The sequence below is a fragment of the Oncorhynchus mykiss genome, unplaced genomic scaffold, assembly GCF_013265735.2.
Source record: "Oncorhynchus mykiss isolate Arlee unplaced genomic scaffold, USDA_OmykA_1.1 un_scaffold_216, whole genome shotgun sequence".
Classification (NCBI taxonomy): Eukaryota; Metazoa; Chordata; class Actinopteri; order Salmoniformes; family Salmonidae; genus Oncorhynchus; species Oncorhynchus mykiss.
Window position 1 is genome coordinate 556,708 of NW_023493686.1, and position 20,514 is coordinate 577,221.

General features: G+C 41.3%; 1 protein-coding gene across 2 annotated transcripts; it reads right to left on the bottom strand.

Moving 5' to 3' along the window:
* Positions 1-279: 279 nt before the first annotated feature.
* LOC110494893 (myosin heavy chain, fast skeletal muscle-like) lies at positions 280-18,861 on the bottom strand. 2 transcript variants are annotated; one of them, XM_036972993.1, is made up of 41 exons: positions 18,786-18,861; positions 18,290-18,335; positions 17,929-18,156; positions 17,411-17,557; positions 17,015-17,171; positions 16,403-16,430; positions 16,030-16,138; positions 15,784-15,876; positions 15,271-15,331; positions 15,015-15,113; positions 14,615-14,718; positions 14,099-14,237; positions 13,716-13,834; positions 13,414-13,563; positions 13,149-13,319; positions 11,332-11,635; positions 10,949-11,013; positions 10,766-10,853; positions 10,532-10,649; positions 10,261-10,384; positions 9,704-9,840; positions 8,978-9,233; positions 8,521-8,763; positions 7,997-8,173; positions 7,755-7,900; positions 7,485-7,575; positions 6,791-7,180; positions 6,543-6,669; positions 6,237-6,355; positions 5,741-5,937; positions 5,421-5,604; positions 5,144-5,309; positions 4,862-4,986; positions 4,393-4,701; positions 4,078-4,281; positions 3,800-3,925; positions 3,501-3,671; positions 2,005-2,109; positions 1,813-1,908; positions 1,280-1,411; positions 280-412 (listed from the first exon to the last, which is right to left on the bottom strand). In XM_036972993.1, the coding sequence occupies exons 3-41, from the start codon at positions 18,142-18,144 to the stop codon at positions 392-394; spliced, it is 5,814 nt and encodes a 1,937-aa protein (XP_036828888.1). In that variant the 5' UTR covers positions 18,145-18,156; positions 18,290-18,335; positions 18,786-18,861; the 3' UTR covers positions 280-391. The 2 variants fall into 2 exon arrangements, with proteins under 2 accessions (XP_036828888.1, XP_036828889.1); XM_036972994.1 differs by lacking the exon at positions 18,786-18,861 and having other exon boundaries at positions 18,294-18,309.
* Positions 18,862-20,514: the final 1,653 nt, after the last annotated feature.

The window sequence follows — 20,514 nt, forward strand, 5'->3', positions numbered from 1 at the left end:
TGAATAATAACGAATAATGAATAATTGTCCAAGTCTTTCTCTGTACTGAAATTTCCACTACAGTGGTCAGTCCTTACATACATAGCTCAGTCTAAGAATTTGATAGTGGTTACATTTCTCCATCCTCATCCCTCAGATGTTTACCAAAAGAGGTTACCGCTTTGTTGGGGTGTCTGCTTTGTTGTTGTTGGAATCCCAAATCGCTCCATTAATTAAAGTACAATATTTTATGGTTTAAAAACTGTTTGCTGAGTAATAAATCCACAGTCACAAAGGAAGTGTATGTAGATCCACATGTTTTTAATCAATGCTCAACATTTCACCATGAAAATCATATTTTATGCATCACAGGAAAATGGTAAGACTTTGATCTTCAATACTTTGGTCTTGTTTATTCAGCAACTTCTTTTCCCTGTAAGAATAAAGAAATAATATAATGGATCAGTAATAATAATGAACATGATAAATATATGGATAGAATATAATGGATCAGTAATAATAATGAACATGATAAATATATGTATAGAATATAATGGATCAGTAATAATAATGAACATGATAAATATATGGATAGAATATAATGGATCAGTAATAACAATGAACATGATAAATATATGGATAGAATTGGATAGAATATAATGGATCAGTAATAACAATCAACATGATAAATATATGGATAGAATATAATGGATCAGTAATAATAATGAACATGATAAATATATGGATAGAATATAATGGATCAGTAATAACAATGAACATGATAAATATATGGATAGAATATAATGGATCAGTAATAACAATCAACATGATAAATATATGGATAGAATTGGATAGAATATAATGGATCAGTAATAACAATCAACATGATAAATATATGGATAGAATATAATGGATCAGTAATAATAATGAACATGATAAATATATGGATAGAATATAATGGATCAGTAATAACAATGAACATGATAAATATATGGATAGAATATAATGGATCAGTAATAACAATCAACATGATAAATATATGGATAGAATTGGATAGAATATAATGGATCAAGTCTTTAGTGCTCAGTGCTCAGCTTGGATTTTAGATGTTGAAGTAAGTACTAACTGAATTACTCTCATTAGATTGTTTAGCCCTTCCTGAAATGTTCTTCTTAGGGATATTCAATACAGTTGAGTGTAAAAGGTCTGTATTGACCTCTGAGAAGACTGAATCATAGGTGGTGTTGATGTGGTCATATTTAAACATGAGTCAGGTACAGGTTTAGCAGCAGTTCTGTACCTTTCCAGAGTCACGGGTCTTGGCTCTGAGCTTGTTGACCTGAGTCTCAGCGATGTCAGCACGCTCCTCAGCCTCCTCCAGCTCATGCTGAACCTTCCTGAACTTAGACATGTGCTGGTTTGCTGCTTCCTCCTGGGTGAGGAAAGGAGAGGGAGAGCAGAACATCAGCATTTAAAGTTTGAAACCAGGAAGCAAATTACTATTCTGTTTTTAAAGGTATTTTAAAAAACGAAATACAAAAAAAGACAGCTTTAGAATAGCAATGTATACAGGGAGCTAGATGATACAGCAGAGGAAGTGAGTGGCAGAACGGGGGACCAATCCGCTGCCTCCAGCACGATCACTAGACCAGCCCCCAGCGCAGCAAACACTCAGAAATGTTGATAATTTCTTAAGCAATTACTTGTAATATCAATTGAGTCATTGATGACAGGTGTGCTGTAGCAACACTTCAACTAAACCACATGGACATTACGTTTTGTAGGGGGAAAAAATGTTTCTTTTCAGAGTATTTGACTAAGTCTGTGACTCACCGCTTCCTCAGAATGCCTCTTGTAGGCCTTCACTTTCATCTGCAGCTTATCTACCAGGTCCTGAAGTCTGTTAACGTTCTTCTTATCCTCCTCAGTCTGTGGGAGAAGAGCAAAGAATCAATGTCACAATAGTTTTATACACAAACCTGTCTGTGTTAGTTCATTCTTCACAAACTTGACACTTTCTCTTACCTGGTAAGTAAGCTCCTTGACTCTGCGCTCATACTTGCGGACTCCCTTTACTGCGTCTACACCTCTTCTCTGCTCGGCCTCCACCTCAGTCTCGAGCTCACGCACCTTTGTGGAAGAAATACATGTAGGCATTTGTTTGAGCTGGTGAAATCAGACGTTTTGTAAAACAGAGGTATAGTCTTCTACTCAGTCAAGTCATTTCATTATTTTAATTGAAGTGGTCTGTAATAATAACATAAACTTTTCATTAACTAGGTCAGTGGTTCCCAAAGTGAAATTTACATTTAAATTTGTTTATGAATATTTATAGCAAGAACAGATTAAACAGCCAGGGATCTTGGCAAAATGTTTAGAGGGTGCAATACAGTACAATGTAATATTATTTATCCACAATGAATGTTATTAACTCTTAGATAAACAACGGGTCTGGGAGGCTCACAACTCAATTCTTCTTGTTTTTGAAATATGACTTTTAACCATTTTGTCATGCGTTTTGTGGTGTATGGTGCAGTACCAGTATGGCAACTAGAGGCCGCCACTCGCATGTTTTAATGTTGTGACATTGCTTCTATTATGGAGCTCGCGCCATGGCAGTTGGGAGTAGTTTGCCAAGTGAGCCAACAGAAAGACAGAAGCACCGACATAAATACATTTTTACGTCTTAATTTTGAAGGTAAGCGAGTGTAAAAATCACCATATTCAAACGGTACTGTTTCTGGAGTGTGTACATATTTTTGAGATGTTATGTTGTATTTTCAGGTTTTATGAACTTATTAAACTCCGCTAGCCTAAAAGCTAATTCAGCCATTAGCCTGCTAGCTGGTAGCCCCGCATAGCAACGCTAGCTTCCCTAGCAACGGCCAGTGAATGAGACGTAACAATAGAGAGATAAATTATTACTATGACATCAATTCGATGAATGTATATTATATTGTGTGTTGATATTTATTGGGAATTATTATTATTATTATTATTATGAATGAAATGGCAGATTAGAAGAAGTCTGCTGAGACAACAGTTTAAGCCTGAAGGAAGCAACTAGATGAATACGTTTGCGTCTATTTAAAGGTTTTGGATCAACTCCACTAAATAAATGTAAAATTATTATAATTGGTTTTGTTGTGATCATAAATTCACTGTAATGTAAGCTTTAAAACTGCAACATTTTCTCTCTGATGCAAAGAGGGGGGACTTGAGGGCCTGAGACTTGATTAGTCCAGTGATGCACTGCAGAAGTCATAGTAAATCTGAGTGGATGCAATTTTTATCGCACTTTAAAGTAGGAGTTGTGTTCTGATATTATGAGGGGGGTCTCTGATGAATTCGCTACCACAAAAGTGGTCCTTGCCATAAAACAGTTTGGGAACCCCTGATCTAGATGGGTTATTTGAGATAAAAAGTAATTACAAAATGCTCCTGTGTATTTTAACATGATCAAATACATTTCCAGCAATCGGTCTTTCAATCCACCCTAATCCACCCTGGTGGTAACTCACCCTGGACTCCAGTTTCTGGAGCTGCTTCTTGCCTCCCTTCATGGCCAGATTCTCAGCCTCATCCAGGCGGTGCTGCAGGTCCTTGACTGTGACCTCCAGGTTCTTCTTCATCCTCTCCAGGTGAGAGCTGGTGTCCTGCTCCTTCTTCAGCTCCTCAGCCATCATGGCCGCCTGGAATAGTAGTTTGTTTAATTTATGCACCAATCATAATGTCCCTTGCAGATCTTTGTTGTTCTTAACCAGCCCAGCTACCATTGGACCTTAGGGACCAATTAAGTTGATGTAATTCAAGGACTCACATCAGTGATTGCCTTCTTGGCCTTCTCCTCTGCATTCCTGGCCTCCTGGACGATGTCGTCCACCTCTCCCTGCACCTGCACCAGGTCAGTCTCCAGCTTCTTCTTGGTGTTCAGAAGGCTGGTGTTCTGAAGGAGGAAGATGATTTGTTTGACCCCAAGGAGAACTTACAAGTCACAAGACTGAAATTATGAAAATCTAAGGCAAGCACGGTCCAATTACAGGTGTGTTTAAATTGTTTGCTTGGTTGAGTTTCATTAGAAATGGCTTTGACCCATACCTGGGAGTGCAGCAGTCCAACACGCTCGCTGGCGTCTACCAGCTCAGTCTCAGCCACTTTGCGGCCTCTCTCTGTCTGCTCCAGAGCAACTCTCAGCTCCTCGATTTCAGCCACCATCAGACCGTTTCTGCGCTCCACCATGGCTGCCTGCTCCTTCATGTCCTCTGCGACACGGACAGCATCATCAAGGTGCAATTGGGCATCCTGGGGTTCACAATGACATACGTTCATTAGGACTTGTGGAAGTAGGGGTGTTTCACAAACAAATCCCTAGCCATGTTCAGGTTTTTGAGCCTGATGTCCCAGTCCCTTTACCTTGAGCTGTCCCTGGACATTCCTCAGCTGTTTCTGGGCCTCAGCGGCCTGCCTGTTGGAGTGGCTCAGCTGGATCTCCATCTCGTTCAGGTCTCCCTCCATCTTCTTCTTCACCCTCAGGGCATCATTCCTGCTCCTGACCTCAGAGTCCAGGGTGCTCTGCATGGAGTCAACCACCCTCTGGCTGTTCCTCTTGATCTGCTCCATCTCCTCGTCCTTCTCAGCAATCTTCCTGTCCACCTCACCCTTGATCTGGTTCAGCTCCAGCTGCACACGCAGAATCTTGGATTCCTCGTGCTCCAGTGTTCCCTGGACAAACAGAAGCAGTCAGGCCAATTGTGTTCAATACATTTGGATGTAGGAATTAAATATATATGACTACAATAAACACCCATACACAGGGCCTTTCACTGTAGCTGGCATTGGTTAGATAACACTGCTTTTCCCAACAAACAGCTGTAGTTTGTACCTCAGCCTCCTCCAGAGCGGTCTGGATCTCAGACTTTTCTGTCTCCACGGTCTTCTTGGCCTTCTCCAGCTCATGGATGCTCTTGCCAGTCTCTCCGATCTGCTCAGTAAGGTCAGAGATCTCCTCTGCACACACACACAAGAAGTTTAGACTTGGGGGATTTTAAGTGGATATGTCAATGTACTGAAGTTGATATTGAATCATAATAACAGTGAATTAATTAACAGCAATTCATCTTGCTAATTAAACATAAGCCAAATAGATTTGCTGTCAAATGCTCACGTTGCAGGTTCTTGTTCTCTCTCTTCAGAGTCTCCAGATGATCCAGAGCCTCCTCGTAGGAGTTCTTCATTTTGAAGAGTTCAGTGCTCATAGAGCGAGCCTCCTTCTGAGCTCCTTCCAGCTCAGCCTGGCCCTCCTCATACTTCTGCTTCCACTCTGCCAGAACCTAGGAGAATCCATGGGATTTTCATCAGAAGTCATTGATGTGGAGTTTTTAAATTAGAAATATGCAACAATTATAAACTTGATAAAAAAATATAGCTTTATTTATTTTCACCTTGTCAAAGTTCCTCTGCTTCTTGTCGAGGTTGGCGGCCAATGCGTTGGCTCTCTCAACATCAATCATGAGGTCCTCCACCTCTCCCTGCAGCCTCTGCTTGGTCTTCTCCAGGGAGGCGCACTTGGAGTTGGTCGCCTCAATGGTCTCCTCAGCATCCTGCAGACGCTGGGCCAGCTTCTTCCTGTTGGACAACAGAGGGTGGTTTGATGGTGTGAAAGAAATGTTACAATACATATTGATGTAACATTTTGTCAGAGCCCCCTACCACCCTCACCATCCACACAATATCTGAGTTTTTTCTGTTGCGTGCGACTCACTTGGCCTCCTCCAGCTCCTCTGTGCGCTGGATGGCATCAGTTTCATACTTAGTCCTCCACTGAGCCACCTCACTGTTGGCCTTGGACATGCCGCGTTGCAGCTCTGCCTTGGCCTCCTGCTCCTCCTCAAACTGCTCCCTCAGGAGGTCACAGTCATGGCGGGCAGACTGAACACCGTGGGCCAGTGCATTTTTAGCCTGTGAGAATGAAAGACAAGGAGAGATGAGTGAGATAGTCAAACACATTATGGTCGAAGTCTCTGAGGATGGAGAGACAATAGGAGTCTCTGAGGGTGGAGAGACAATAGGAGTCTCTGAGGGTGGAGAGAGGAGTCTGTGAGGTTGGAGAGACAGTAGGAGTCTCTGCGGATGGTGAGACAGTAGGAGTCTCTGAATGTGGTGAGATAGTAGGAGTCTCAGAGGGTTGCGTAGTCACAGTCTATATGAAGATATAGCTCTAAACTCTGTGGACGCGGAGTCCATTTTGGGTCCCTTACCTTGACCTCCTCCTCAACTGCCCTCTTTAGCTCCTCCACCTGCTGGGTGAAGGCCTGTTTTCCTCTGGTCAGCTGAGACACCAGTGCTTCTTTCTCCTCCAGCTGGCGACCAAACTCACCTGCAGGGACAGAGGGACATCTTGTTAATAGGGTCTCTGTTCTCTACGATTGAAAATGTATTTTGAGGTATCATAGGGAATGTTAGGTGGTGAATAGTACAGTATAAATTATGTGGATACAGCCCCCAACATGTTATTGTGTTTTACTGAAGGAAAGCATTGGCTTATTGTTCATTGTTGATGGTACCATTTTCTGTCAGGAGTCTGGCCCTCTGTCCGCTGATGTCGTTGACCTGGCGAACATTCTCATCATTCTTAGTCTTCAGCTCGCTCAGCTGGTCCTCAAGAGTACGGCACATCTTCTCCAGATTGCCCTGTTAGTGAAACATGTACCATCATTACTTTATATGTGGGACTCCTGTCAACTTCAGTTCACTTGAATGGTAATGTAGTTGGCCCTCCTCAACACTGCTTGACCAAAACATCACTACTCACCTTAGCCTTGGCGACGGCCTCCATGTTGCTGGAGAGGTCATCAATCTCCATCTTGTACTCGCTCTTCTCCTTCTCCAGCTTCTGCTTGACGCGCTGCAGGTTGTCGATCTGCTCCCCGAGCTCAGCCACACTGTCGGCCTGCTTCTTGCGCAGAGCGGCGGCTGTGGCCTCATGCTGCAGGGTGGACTCTTCAAGATCACGACGCAGCTTCTGGAACTCAGCCTCACGCTTCTTGTTCATCTCAATCTGAGCAGCAGTGGCGCCTCCGGCCTCCTCCAGCCTCTCGCTGATCTCCTCAAGTTCCCTGGAGAGATCGGCCCTCTGCTTCTCAACCTTAGCCCTGGCAGCACGCTCAGCCTCAATTTCCTCCTCCAGCTCCTCAATACGGGCCTAGAACAGGGGTAGGAGCAGGGGGATGAACACTACAATACAGTTGAAACAATTGAACCTCACAAAGTAATAATAGTATTTATATTTTGCATAAATGTGTTTAATAAAAACCCAGTTACACTAATATATTCAGTAGACAGTGTCCCATTAAGGAACCAAAACCACAATGTTAAGAAACACCATCTTCCAACCTACTCAGCTGTCAGAAGCCAACTGGAAAAATGTTTGCTACCAGAATAATATTTTTCAAGAATTGATTCAAGTCTGTGCTTTTCTGTACTGAAGCTTATATCCTGTACTGTACCTGGAGTTCCTTGATCTTCTTCTGCAGCTGAGCTCCCAGAGACTGCTCATCCTCAACCTTGCTGAGGAGCTGGGTGGTCTCAAACTCCTTCCTAAGAAACACAAACAGGTCAATTGCAGAGTTGGTTTTGTTTCTATAGTGTAAAGGCAGAGGATAATACCATTCACTTTGCTTTTAAGAATCACATGCAAATAATAATTAATAATTACAATAGTTAGTCAAGAACAACCATTATAGCAGGTAATACTGTATTCATTTGTTTGTGTTTACTTCTTGATTTTCTCATCAGCTTGTTGCTTGTCATTCTCCAGGTCCATTATGGACTCCTGGGCCAGTTTCAGATCTCCCTCCAGCTTTCTCTTGGATCTCTCAAGGTCCATACGGAGCTTCTTCTCTTGCTCCAGAGAACCCTCAAGCTAGAAGATAAAAACACATATATTGTTAAAATCTAAACAACTGAAGATAATATCATCTTACATACTATCATGGCCAAAATGTCAAACTCCACTCACGTCGTCCACTTGCTGTTCCAGCTTGGTCTTGGCCTTGGTCAGAGTGTTGACTTTGTCCTCCTCTGCCTGCAGGTCATCCAGTGTCTGCTGGTGGGCCTCTTGGAGGGCTTTCTTCTCCTTGGTCAGCTTGGCAACACTCTCATCCATAGACGCCATCTCCTCTGTCAGGTTTTTAACCTGAAAACGGCCACATCAAAATTAGTCTTTGGTCACTTCACCATAAAGGGGAGATTTAGTTTGTTAAATATTGCATTCATTTAATTTAGATTTGCACAGCATTAACAATTACTGTACTATATATTCAACACTAGATGTCAGTGTTCACCATGCCAGTGTACTGAATGGAAGTCATAAATGAGGTGGAGTAGAACATGCAATGAATGTTGGGAGTACCACGCAACTGAAATTCCTCCGTTGTGTCTTAATTTTTCCTGCACCCACAATACAACTTGAATTCCAATTCTGTAAAGCTATGTTTTGAGTTGATTATTGTTGGTTAGACTGTCTATGGTAAGACACAATACCTTGTTTTCAGTGGCGTGCTTCTCCTTCTCCACTTTGGCCAGGGTGAGCTCCAGGTCATCAATGTCCTTCTTCAGCTCAGAGCACTCATCCTCCAGCTTCCTCTTCTTAGCAGTCAACTCAGCATTGATCTCCTCCTCATCCTCCAGCCTCTCGGTCGTCTCTTTGAGTTTGGCCTCCTGCTGGATCTTGCTCTTGATGAGCCCCTCGCACCTTTCCTCAGCATCGTTCAGACTCTCTCCTTCCTGGTTTCAGAACAGCAGAAAAAAAATCAGAGGCCTCACTTTGTGTATTGAAGGTCAGATTAAATCAATAGAAATTCATGAAATATATAATAATGGCAATAAAAACATGTTAAACCTTCACAGTGTGTTCATATGTGTTTGTGGGTTTGTATGTATGTCTGTCTGTGTATTTGTGTGTGTGGATGTGCCCTTATGAAGCTTGTTGCTGACTCACAGATGCTACTTGGAGCGCCAGGTCGTTCTTCTCCTGCGTCAGGGACACCAACTTCTCCTCCATTTGCTTCTTTGTGGCCAGAGCCTTGGCCAGGTCTGCCGTCATCTTGTCATAGTTCTCCTTCATGTTGGCCAGCTCCTTCTCAGTCTCAGCGCTCTGCAGCAGGGGCTTGATCTTGAAGTACAACTTCATCCATGGCCAGGTTTTGACATTCATGAATGAGCGGATGTTGTACTGGATGGCGTAAATTGATTCTCTGGTCGACAGAAAGGAGAGTGACATGGTGAGTGACATGCTTAAAGCTACATTCTGGGATTAGATGAACAACAAAATGGGGCCCCACACCACTGTTTGTTAACAGCTGAGGAATGGAGCTAGGGAAATGTAACCCCTATTAAATTCATAGTGAGTGCCCTAGATGCAATGACTGACAGTCATGCTAAGCTCATGAGACATTTTATATTCTTCCAGAATTAATGGATAAATACCACAAATTTAAATGCCAATTGAAAAGCCAAATCCGAAACTGCAGCTATAAAGCTAGAATCCTTAGTTGCTACATCCATTTCTGGACTTATAAATGAATTAACCCAAAAGCTTTAGTTGACCATTATAAGATGTACTTTCTCATTCTGAACAACTCACAGCATATATAGTATGTAATCATAATGCATTAGATACAGGTGGTTGACAGAAAGCTTTGCCAAGATGTCTACTATTCCTCACCTCCTCTCCATCATCTTGCTAAACTCTCTCCTCATGAGGAATCCACGGCTGAGAGCCTGGACCATGCCGACCAGAGAGGCCAGCTTCTCATCTCTCATCTCCTCCAGGACACCCAGCAGACCGGCTTTGAAGAACACCTGAGACACAGGTTAACACGGTCAATGGAACCACAGATAGAAAGGCTTGAATCAAAAGAGGGGAACAACACCACTAGATTGATTTAAACAACATTAACTTTGCAATAGTTGCAAACAAACCATGTGACAGGTTGTTTCTAAGTTGTTAGTTATTGTACAGTTGTAGATTAATAATGTACAGATACATATACCTGCAACTATACCACTCTATCACAATGCAAATTATAATGAGTTTAGTTTCTCTTCTATACTTGTGATGAATAAACACTACAATGTTTTTCCACCTTTTCCATTAGTTAAAGGAAGAAGAAAGAACAAAAGGATGGATAGATCAACTGGAGAGATTTTATATGGTATGGGTTTAAATTATTATTCAAGCTGTGTTTTGTTGTCAGATTTTGCTGGGGGTATTTGACTGACCTTGGTGTGTCCAAACTTGTAATCCTCGTGATTCACATCAATGGACCCAAGCAGCTTCTCAGAAGCCTTCTTGTTGTCCATGAACTGGCCCTCAGGGATGACACTGGCATTCAGTACTTTGTACCTGAATGAGGAGACATTTTTAACATGTCAAGTTGTAATATGTTGGTTATATTTCGTAAAAGGTAAGACTATTCTGATGCTGGGAAAACCCTTGGAGCAGATATTTTATGTGGTGTGTGTGCGTGTGTGTGTGCTTGTGTGTGTGTACCTTTGCTTGAAGTCAGCATAGATGATTCTGCTGGGGAAGCCCTTCCTGCAGATCCTGATACCCTCCAGTACACCATTACACCTGAGCTGGTGGATAACCAGGAAGTTCTCCATCAGACCTGGTAAAACAAAACACGTCTCTTTTAATAATAATAAACAGGTTATAGATTGGGATTGTTAAGGTCACTGATACTGTACTGATAAGATGACATATTTAAGTCAATATTTCTTGTACCTGGAGTCTTTGACTCGTTGGGGATCAGGCAGCGCACAAAGTGAGGATGAGTGCTCCTCAAGTTGGTCATCAGCTTATGTAAGTTCTCCTGTAAGGGGGTTACAAACCATTTTCTCAGGCCGACTGTAATTTAGAATAATTGCACCTTTTGAAGGACTGAATCTACACATTTCAAAAGCTCACCCTGAACTGGGAGGACACAGTCTGCATGGAACCACCCTTCTTCTTGCCTCCTTTCTTGGCTTTATCTGTTAAAATGGGGGAAAGTTAAAGATAACTAGAAAAGTACATTTCCTAGAGCGGGTGGAATAAATAGAATAATTAGAAGAATATGTAAGAAATCTAGAGTGGTCTTGTTAACTTCACACATATCTAGAGGCAAATGCTGCCAATGAGATTGTGTAGAATAACACCTATTGTATGATTTGAATTAACCAAGTGTTTGAATAAATGAACCTGGTGAAAACACCCTGAGAAATTGCTATACATTCAAAGATTTTAAAGAACATTCAGTCTAAGTTATAAGTAGTGCTTAATTAAATCATTTGACGTGATGCTAGTCTTACCCTCAGGTGGTGGAGCAGGATACAGAGCAGCCAGAATTTTGACTCCAGACTTCTGGTACAGCTGACAAACTGAGTCGTTCAGGGGATCCTTGTTCTTCTCCAGCCATCCAGTGATGTTGTAGTCCACAGTTCCGGCGTAGTGCACCAGGGAGAAGTGGGCCTCTGCCTTGCCTTTGGCAGGCTTGGGCTTCTCAAACGCCTTTGTTTTGCCAAGATGCTGGGCGTACAGCTTGTCCTTGAAGGTAGTGTCTGAAGACTTGGGGAACATGCACTCCTCTTCAAGGATGGAGAAGATGCCCAATGGCTTTACGAAAAGAGATGTATATCAAATTAGTGATATTTCCATTTAGGATCACATTTATTCAATTAGTAAACATGCTATTATAGGATTATAATAATTTAGGGACTCATAATAGGAAACATATTGAGTTCTCAACAGTCAGATAACTTGACAGGGCATGTATTCATGGGTGCCAAGGGAAGCCAGGCTTCCCCCCAAAAATGACACATTATTTTATATCTTTCGTCTCACTTAGCAAGAGGCTGAATGTATCTCTCCAGGTAAAGCATGTTAGCGAGCCAAACTGCGCCCCTCTTTCTCTGTATGTGTAGCTCTTCTATCTGATGCTGTCAAAACTAATATGATATTGTAACATTGAATACATGGGAAGAAGACGACGAACATTTGGCCTCAGTTGATATTTCTTTTATACAATAACAGTGAATCAGAGTTGAGCTAAACTGAGTGAGCTAATCTGTGAATGGTCCTGGTGCACCAAAAAATTTGTGAAATGAAGCCAGTTTGAATTTGGCTTCACATCAATCCAAACATCATAAATTGTTGCATCTCATTGTTGTTGTCCTCCGGTGGATAGCTTGCTAGCTAAAATGGGCCCTTTCCTAAAGTAGTCATGGATAGAGACAGGGACTTGTCCTCGTAGCAGCAATTCTGATCCAACCATAAATTCATACATTGTTCTTTTGGTCTGAGAGTATGGGAGTTCAACATGTAGCTAGATGTAGAAGGCTAATGTTAACTAGCTGGCTAATCGTTGCCCAGGAAAGGAAGTTAGAATAGCGAGCAATGGTTTTAGCCAGGTTGCCAAGGACGACAACAAAAATGTAAAGGTTGTACTGTATGACAGAGACTGTTTCAGCAACATGAAAGTTAGTCAACATGTTTTTTTCTACTCACATAAATTAGTACCATGGACAGCCACATGATATTTAGCTGACGGTGATTGGGAATAAACTCGTTTTTTGGAATCTTTAAGTTGTCACTGTATCAGACTAAGCATGGGTTATTTGATGATGTTGAAAGGTTGAAGTTGAACTGGTGCTGGAATACTGGAGGGAGGCAGCTCCTGTTTTCTTTGCGACTTGCAGTAACTCTCCGTGGTTCTAAGTCAATAGATGTTTAGTGGTTCGAAAATGGCAGAAAAATGTACTTGACTGACCATGTTGTAGGTCATGTAACTGTTTGTTACATTCATTATGCTTTGTGGACTCCACGGGACAGATGTTGCTCTCCGGTTTTGTGATGAAACAAAGATGTGGTTGAATTTATTCTGCCACTGTGTCTACTTTTTGTCTCGGTCTTAGGCCTGTATATTATATCACAGTGGCAAGGCATATAAACTAACAGGTTTTAGGGCAAACAACGCAATTATCACAACACACAGGTTGTAATATGGATTTGTTTAGACTGTTTTGGCTTTCCCAGTAATTTAAACAACACGCCGCTACTGTACGTTGTACCACAGGGATAATATATGGTCCATTATAACGGTCCATTATAATCCTCACAGACATCTTACCTTCTCAATAAGCTCAATGCAGGCAGCCAAGTCCATGCCGAAGTCAATGAAGGCCCAGACGATTCCCTCCTTCTTGTACTCCTCTTGCTCCAGGACGAACATGGTGTGGTTGAAAAACTGTTGCAGCTTCTCATTGGTGAAGTTGATGCACAGCTGCTCCATGCTGTTGTACTGTTGATGGAATTTTAAAAGGGATCATTTCATCATACAAGATTGTAATCCATCTCAATCACAACTTATTGTCTTGTTCTGGTCTCATACTCACATCAAAGATCTCAAACCCGGCAATGTCAAGCACACCGATATAGAACTGCCTTGGATTCTTGGTGTCCAACATCTCATTGATACGGATGACCATCCACAAGAACATCCTCTCATAGATGGACTTGGCCAGAGCACTGACTGAGTTATTAACCTGCAATGATAATACCTCAAATGAATACATGAGATGTTGACCATGTCTAGTGATGAGGTGATACAAGCTTGGGAAAAACAAAAGCAATGCACTCGTCCCCAAAATAATTCCTGTGCTCAGAAAATGGTAGATTCTGTGTTTGGCCACCATACCTGAGGCACAGTCTGTCCCTTGGTCACATACTCATTGCCGACCTTCACTCTGGGGTAGCACAGAGCTTTCAACATCTCAGCTGAGTTCAGGCCCAGCAGGTAGGCGATTTTATCAGCCACTGGAGAGAGAACCAACAACAACAGACTCAGGGACACAAGATCACTTGTTTCTGATTTCACACTGACAAAAATAGTTTGGGAAACTTCTTTGTGGGCTAGATTTTGATTCACCCACATTTGTGGAGGTTGGAATTTGTTCTCTAAAAATGATCTCCTGCCTGACTTTCATGTGGCACTGTATGTCTTAGATGTTCTATTTCTATGTTGGGGACTGGGAATGGGACTAATGCTCTACATATTGTATATCTATGAGTGGGACTCACCCTCTGTGCCGTCTGGCTCGGCCTGCTCCTCACGCTGCTTCTGCTTGAATTTCAAGTTTCCATGGTGCAATACAGCTCCTGTCAGCTTATAGATGCCAATCTTCTCTTCATTAGTGAATCCCAGGATGGTAATGGCATCCTGGCATTAAAGAGGAAGTACAACAGAGATTAACTGAATGGTAGTTTGCTCAGATACACTACAGTTCTGTGCTGCTCACTGCAAAAGAAATGGGATAGATAGATTTGACTGGCTTCTCTGTTCCACATGATTGCGCTTGGCAAACACATTAGTAGATGGCAGCACAGTTCCACAGGGCACTTAGTGGTGCTCTATAGTGGAAGGCATGAAGAGTTCCTTGAGGCACATGCCTAACTAACACAAGGCATTTAGAATCAAACAAAAACACATCAAAATTCCCAGCTGCCACCAAGTTGGAATTTCACAGAGCATTCAGTGTGTATGGTGGTACTATCCATTCCATATCAAGAGTTTGGTTAACCCTTTGTTTGTCTCACATCTGTGGCATCCAGCTCGTCATTGTCATTAATGCTGGCCACAGTGATCTGTCCCTGGCTACACATGGGGAAGTCGTAGGGGTTGGTGGTGATGAGCGCCATTTCTGTGGACAACGGAGAACAGCTTGTCAGTTAAATCTCTTAGAATTCTGCTCTCCTACTTTACAGTATCTCTCCCTCCTTTACTCAATAGATGGACTCAATGATACATGTAGTATTACTAGTGCATCACAGTGCATTACTTGATAGATATTTCCCAGAGACCTGTCCCATGTCTAGATGCCTGGTTACCTTGGATGTACTCATTGTAATATTATTATTAGTGTGGATTATGAATATTTTTATAAGTTCCATAGATGGGGGTGGAAATAATTTCCTCTGGACCTCTACTTTGTCGTACCAACTAGCTCAGGTTTGTGGCCTGTCATCATCTGGAAGAAGATGTGGTAGCCTCTCTCATCGGGCAGCTGGAAGGACACTCTGGACTTCTCCAGCAGGTCTGAGGGAGAGAGAGACAGAGAGAGGGAGAGAGAATGACACAAAGAAAGAGTAGAGAGAGAGAGAGAGAAAATTAGATAATTTGTTGGATATCTTTACATTTAAATGTATCTCTGTGAATTTAGGAAAGCATTGAGAAACAATCAAAACCAACTCACAGGTTTCAATATCAGCTTTAGCCAGTTTACCAGCTTGGAAGTGAATCCTGATGAATTTACCCTGTAGTAGAGCAAGGGGGTTAGAAACAAATAAATCAACATTTGACTTTGATAGACCCCTGTAAATGTTACAGTTTGTTGGACAGTTGTTGGATCTATTGATACAGATGTAGGTTATTGATGTAGGATCCAGTTTGCTACAGCAGGGGAAAATAATCCTGCAGCAACAGGAAATGTGAATCATTATGTGGATTATAAATAATGGATTTGATTATTTGTTTATTTTTTTGTAGGGGTTGATGAAGCAAATCAAGTCTGACATTTTAAAGAGGAAATTGCAAACTTTAGAACCTTGAAAACACGACAAGTTTGAATTTCAAATTTTCAGCAATGACATATATATATCATATATCATATATATACATATATCTTATATATATCTTAAATGTGTATAACAATAGGGAATTACAGAATACAATTATTCCCCAAAAAGTTTATGCCCTTCATACTTACAAAGCGAGACGAGTTGTCGTTCCTCACTGTCTTGGCATTACCGTAAGACTCCAGCAGAGGGTTAGCTGCAATGATCTGATCCTCAAGAGACCCCTGATTGAGACAAAGACAAGTTGCTCAAAAACTGGTGACAAGGTCAAGTTAGTTTTTCTCAATTGCTTGAAAGAGGATTCACCACAGGAAAAACAGTTTACACAACCAACCAAACTGAAATGTGTTAAAAAGGCAAACATAAGAACAACTTACCTGCATTTTGCCTGGTTCTGCTTCCTTCTTGGCCCCAGACACTGCAATGGTGGCAAAGTACTGGATGACACGCTTGGTGTTGACAGTCTTTCCTGCACCGGATTCTCCGCTGGTTTATATGACAGAGAAAGAGGGGTTTTAGTTACATGTTTGAGTGTCAGATTGGCTTTCTCTAAGAAATAACATAGAAAAATGCACTGTTAACCTGTGTTCTGACATAAGTCTTTAACAAATAATCCTTCTCATCGACTCGTTATTACACATAACCTGATGCTCTAATCCATTCATAATGTCATGTATTTCATCACACCAAGTGACACAACTTATTACAATAGAAACACTTTCTCAAGTGACATTTTAGTAAACAACTTACGTAATCAGGACGGACTGGTTCTCCTTATCTGGAACCAAAAAGCACATTGCTTATCATACTCAAGCAACATTCAGGGGACATTATTTAATTAATAGCATCATCATGAATTTCACTTTGGAGCATTTTCCATTCAAGGGTAGTGAGATCAGATTTTCCGAGAAAACTGTTCTAACCTAGACTAGAAAACAGTAGATACCTCTCTAAAGCATATTTGAACTTCTATTGATCCATCCATCCATCTATAAGCACTTATGACTTTGAGATCCATCCATCCAATCATCCCTCTCTCCCTCGCTCCCTCCCTCCCTCGCTCCCTCCCTCCCTCCCTCCAATCATCTGTCCCTCCATCCATCCAATCATCTGTCCATCCCTCCCTCCATCCCTCCCTCCCTCCCTCCCTCCCTCCCTCCCTCCCTCCCTCCCTCCCTCCCTCCCTCCCTCCCTCCCTCCCTCCCTCCCTCCCTCCAATCATCTGTCCCTCCATCCATCCAATCATCTGTCCCTCCCTCCCTCCCTTCATCCATCCAATCATCTGTCCCTCCATCCCTCCCTTCATCCATCCAATCATCTGTCCCTCCATCCAACCATGTAGCCATCCATGAGAGCTCGTACCAATCATCATGAACTGAAAGGCATTGTCAGAGACAGAGAAGATATGGGGTGGAGCCTCCACTCTCTTCTTCCCTCTGTAGGCGTTGACAACCTCTGCATCGTACACAGGGAGCCACTTGTAGGGGTTCACCGTGGCACAGAAGAGCCCAGAGTAGGTCTGGATGAAAGCATAATTAATTTAGGAGATTAACAAAGTCAGATTGACATTTACCTGGATTTATGTGAGAATGTGGGTGTACTTTGGTATACTGATGTGGGTCTACTGTTTCTACCGCTCATTTATGCGCTGTATGTGTATATTTATTATCTTCATGTATGTGTGTGTTTATTATCTTCATGTATGTGTGTGTTTATTATCTTCATGTATGTGTGTGTTTGTATGTGCAGGTTTCTTACATAGATCATCCATGCTGCATAACGCTCTTTGAGGTTATACAACACAGAGGCTTCATTCAGGTAGGTCATCATGGCCATGTCCTCAATCTTGTCGTACTTAGGGGGGTTCATCTCATAGATGTCTGCATCTTTGAACTCTTTTCCTTCCTGAAACAGTCAGAAATCTAGATTACACACAGATCAAACTGGACATGACTGAATGCTTTTTGCTCATTAAATACAAGTTGAATCATTTAAAAAATATACATCCACATTTAATCCAACTACTTAGTTATCACCCACTGACACATAACTGGTGATTCTTGTTGAGTCAACATTCTATTTAATGTTTAAATAGCAGCCATAACAATTATGTTTTTGAAGGTTATATAATGTCTACAAAAAACAATGAAATGCTTCTTTATATATTTTTTGTTAGTGATTTCTAATTGCCTATAGACATTGTTTGGATCATTTCAATGATTTTTCAAAAAATAGAGTAATTGCACAAACTTGAATACTTTTCAGATCAGGCTTACCTCCTTAGTGCCGTCAGGGTTCGTGACTGTTACAGTACACTTCCCGTCGGCCCTGGCAGTGACCAGACCTTTAAGGTACAGCTCCACCTTGTCTGCCACATAGCAGGCGTTCTTTGAATCAAAGGGTGCGGCTTGTGCCTCCATCCTCTCCTTCTCAGACTTACGAAGGTATATGGCAGCCTTGCCGTAGATTTGCATCTCAGCGTCCGTACTCATGGTGACGGATAACTAGGAAAGAGATAAAACAAAAAACTTGATTGACTCTGTGGTGCTTCCTCCCCAGTCAACATAGTTAGGTGAGTGGTATCTCTAACAGAATAATCTCATCACTTTTTATGTGGAGACTCAAACCATGTCTCACCTTCTTTTCCCCCTCCTACAGATGAATGTGTACTTCTTGGAGGACCCTGTGAAACATGAGTGTTGTGAAAACCCACAAGTCTAAAGCCTTATCATAGAACCCCTGAAGGGCTAGAAAACATTTAACTCAATCATTACATGTCAAATTCAACTACAGGTGCAACTGGTAACTTTAATTTTCCTAGTGACAACTCACTTTAACTACACATTCTGTCAAGAATTCAAATAAATTCCCATAAAACCCAGGTACATTCTAGAACACCAACTCAATTTACAAACAAGTGCCGTAAATGAAAGTTACTGATTTAAAGTAAAAAATATTAAGTAATTTGTATTTTTTTTTTTACATATTCAACCAACGCCACTTGATTGCATATTGTCAAATCATACAAGAGACATGCAGAAGTCAATTCAAACAGTGCAGTTAGCTACTGCCTCAGTTGCTGAGTACAAAGATGAGACAAATATACAAATCTAAGGAGGTGGAGAGGTCTTACCACAGAGGAAGAAGGTATCTGACTTATGGATGCTGGGGCCTCAGCCTCCTTATATCTGGTTGGAAGTGCCAACCAAGCAAAAGTTAATTATGGACCACTCTGGGAAAGGACATGGATTGGATGAGAGACCTCTGTGTGTCTGTGTCTCACTAGCACCTCCCACTTCCAGGAGCACCACACTCCCATGACATTACTTTTTAATGTCATATTTGTTTCTGAATTGAATTTCACTGATTTTACGTAAATTATAGATGTCATTACTAATAATTATGACAATATCAAAAGTTTAATTCATCCCAATGTTACTTCTACTGAACCTCATATACTGTAATGGACTGAGTCCATGTTGCTTCTACTGAACCTCATATACTGTAATGGACTGAGTCCATGTTGCTTCTACTGAACCTCATATACTGTAATGGACTGAGTCCATGTTGCTTCTACTGAACCTCATATACTGTAATGGACTGAGTCCATGTTGCCCCACTACAACTAAAATAGTTTTCATTAAGTCTAATCTGACCTTATTTAGTTCCATTTTAGTGGCATTAATCCTCATCAACAACTTTATATATATATATGTTTACCTGTTATTTATATTGTTTAGCTTGTAAACACATCTGAACTGTCTCCTCACCTCATGCTTGTGATGTAGATGGTCGTTACCTCGTGCTTTGCTCACTTTGATTTATCACTCTGGTGGAACCACATTAAATTAATATTTAAATCTAGAACAGAAACATTTAGGCTTTCAGTAACAGCTTATAAAACCGTTAAATCTAATGTGTTATTTATCTACAGTGTGATCTATTAAAAAGATTCTCGAGACGCTTTTATTTGTCTCACATTTCAGTTGGCTAAAACGGTCCAGTAGGATTCTTATGACTTACATAACACCATACCAGTATTTCAATCATCTTATCCACTCATATTGCTGACAGCGATATAACTGCCTCAAACTTTAATTACACTTTAAAGTTAACCACTTAGCAGCTGAGCTGGCTTCAATAAAACTGATATAAGATGAATAGTTACAATAAAGTCATTCCTTTACATTTACAATACGTTTAATACCTTTGCATTCAAATTATTGTTTCAATGTTATTTGTGTCTAATATGGTGCAGCCAAATTAATCTTTAATAGGGTGAATCCTTACGGAACATTCAGATAGAAATTTATTGTGAAGAACAGATATGACTGTCTGTCAGATAGAACAAGGAATTATGTCAGCTCTATTCAATACATTTCTATCAGCAATGTTCAGAACATTTCACCTCACTGAATACACCCTGTTTGTTCAGGGTCCGTGTCCACCCAGCACATCAGTACAAGAAGCCCCATATCTGCTGGATACACTAGTTGAGCAGGGTGACCATCTGGAAGGATCCCATCAAGGCCTTTTCATTTCTTGGACTGTGATCTTCACTTCAGCCAAGGTTTATTGTTTGGTATATCTGCCAACACAGCCTAATTCTGGCACCAATACCACTGTTATTAGACAATATATTTACTTGCCATGTTTGTGGGTTGATAGAACATTAGCACCATGCAGACATTCAAGTTATTTTAATGTGCAAAGATCTTGCATGATATATGACCTGTGTTTTTGTATTTGAGGGACATGTTTAGCTCCAAACTTGCTCTGGGCAGAAGTTACCCTCCGGGATAAAACTGACCTTAGATCAGTGTCAGAGGAATATGTACAGTTGTCATACCCAACTAGACAAC

Coding starts and splice junctions, on each gene's coding strand:
- LOC110494893 (XM_036972993.1), bottom strand. CDS start 18,144: ATGAGTACGGACGCTGAGATGCAAATCTACGGCAAGGCTGCCATATAC. Junction 17,172..17,410: donor ATGCAGCATGGATGATCTAT/GTAAGAAACCTG, acceptor GCTTTCATCCAG/ACCTACTCTGGGCTCTTCTG. Junction 2,110..3,500: donor TCCAGAAACTGGAGTCCAGG/GTGAGTTACCAC, acceptor TCTTCCACAAAG/GTGCGTGAGCTCGAGACTGA.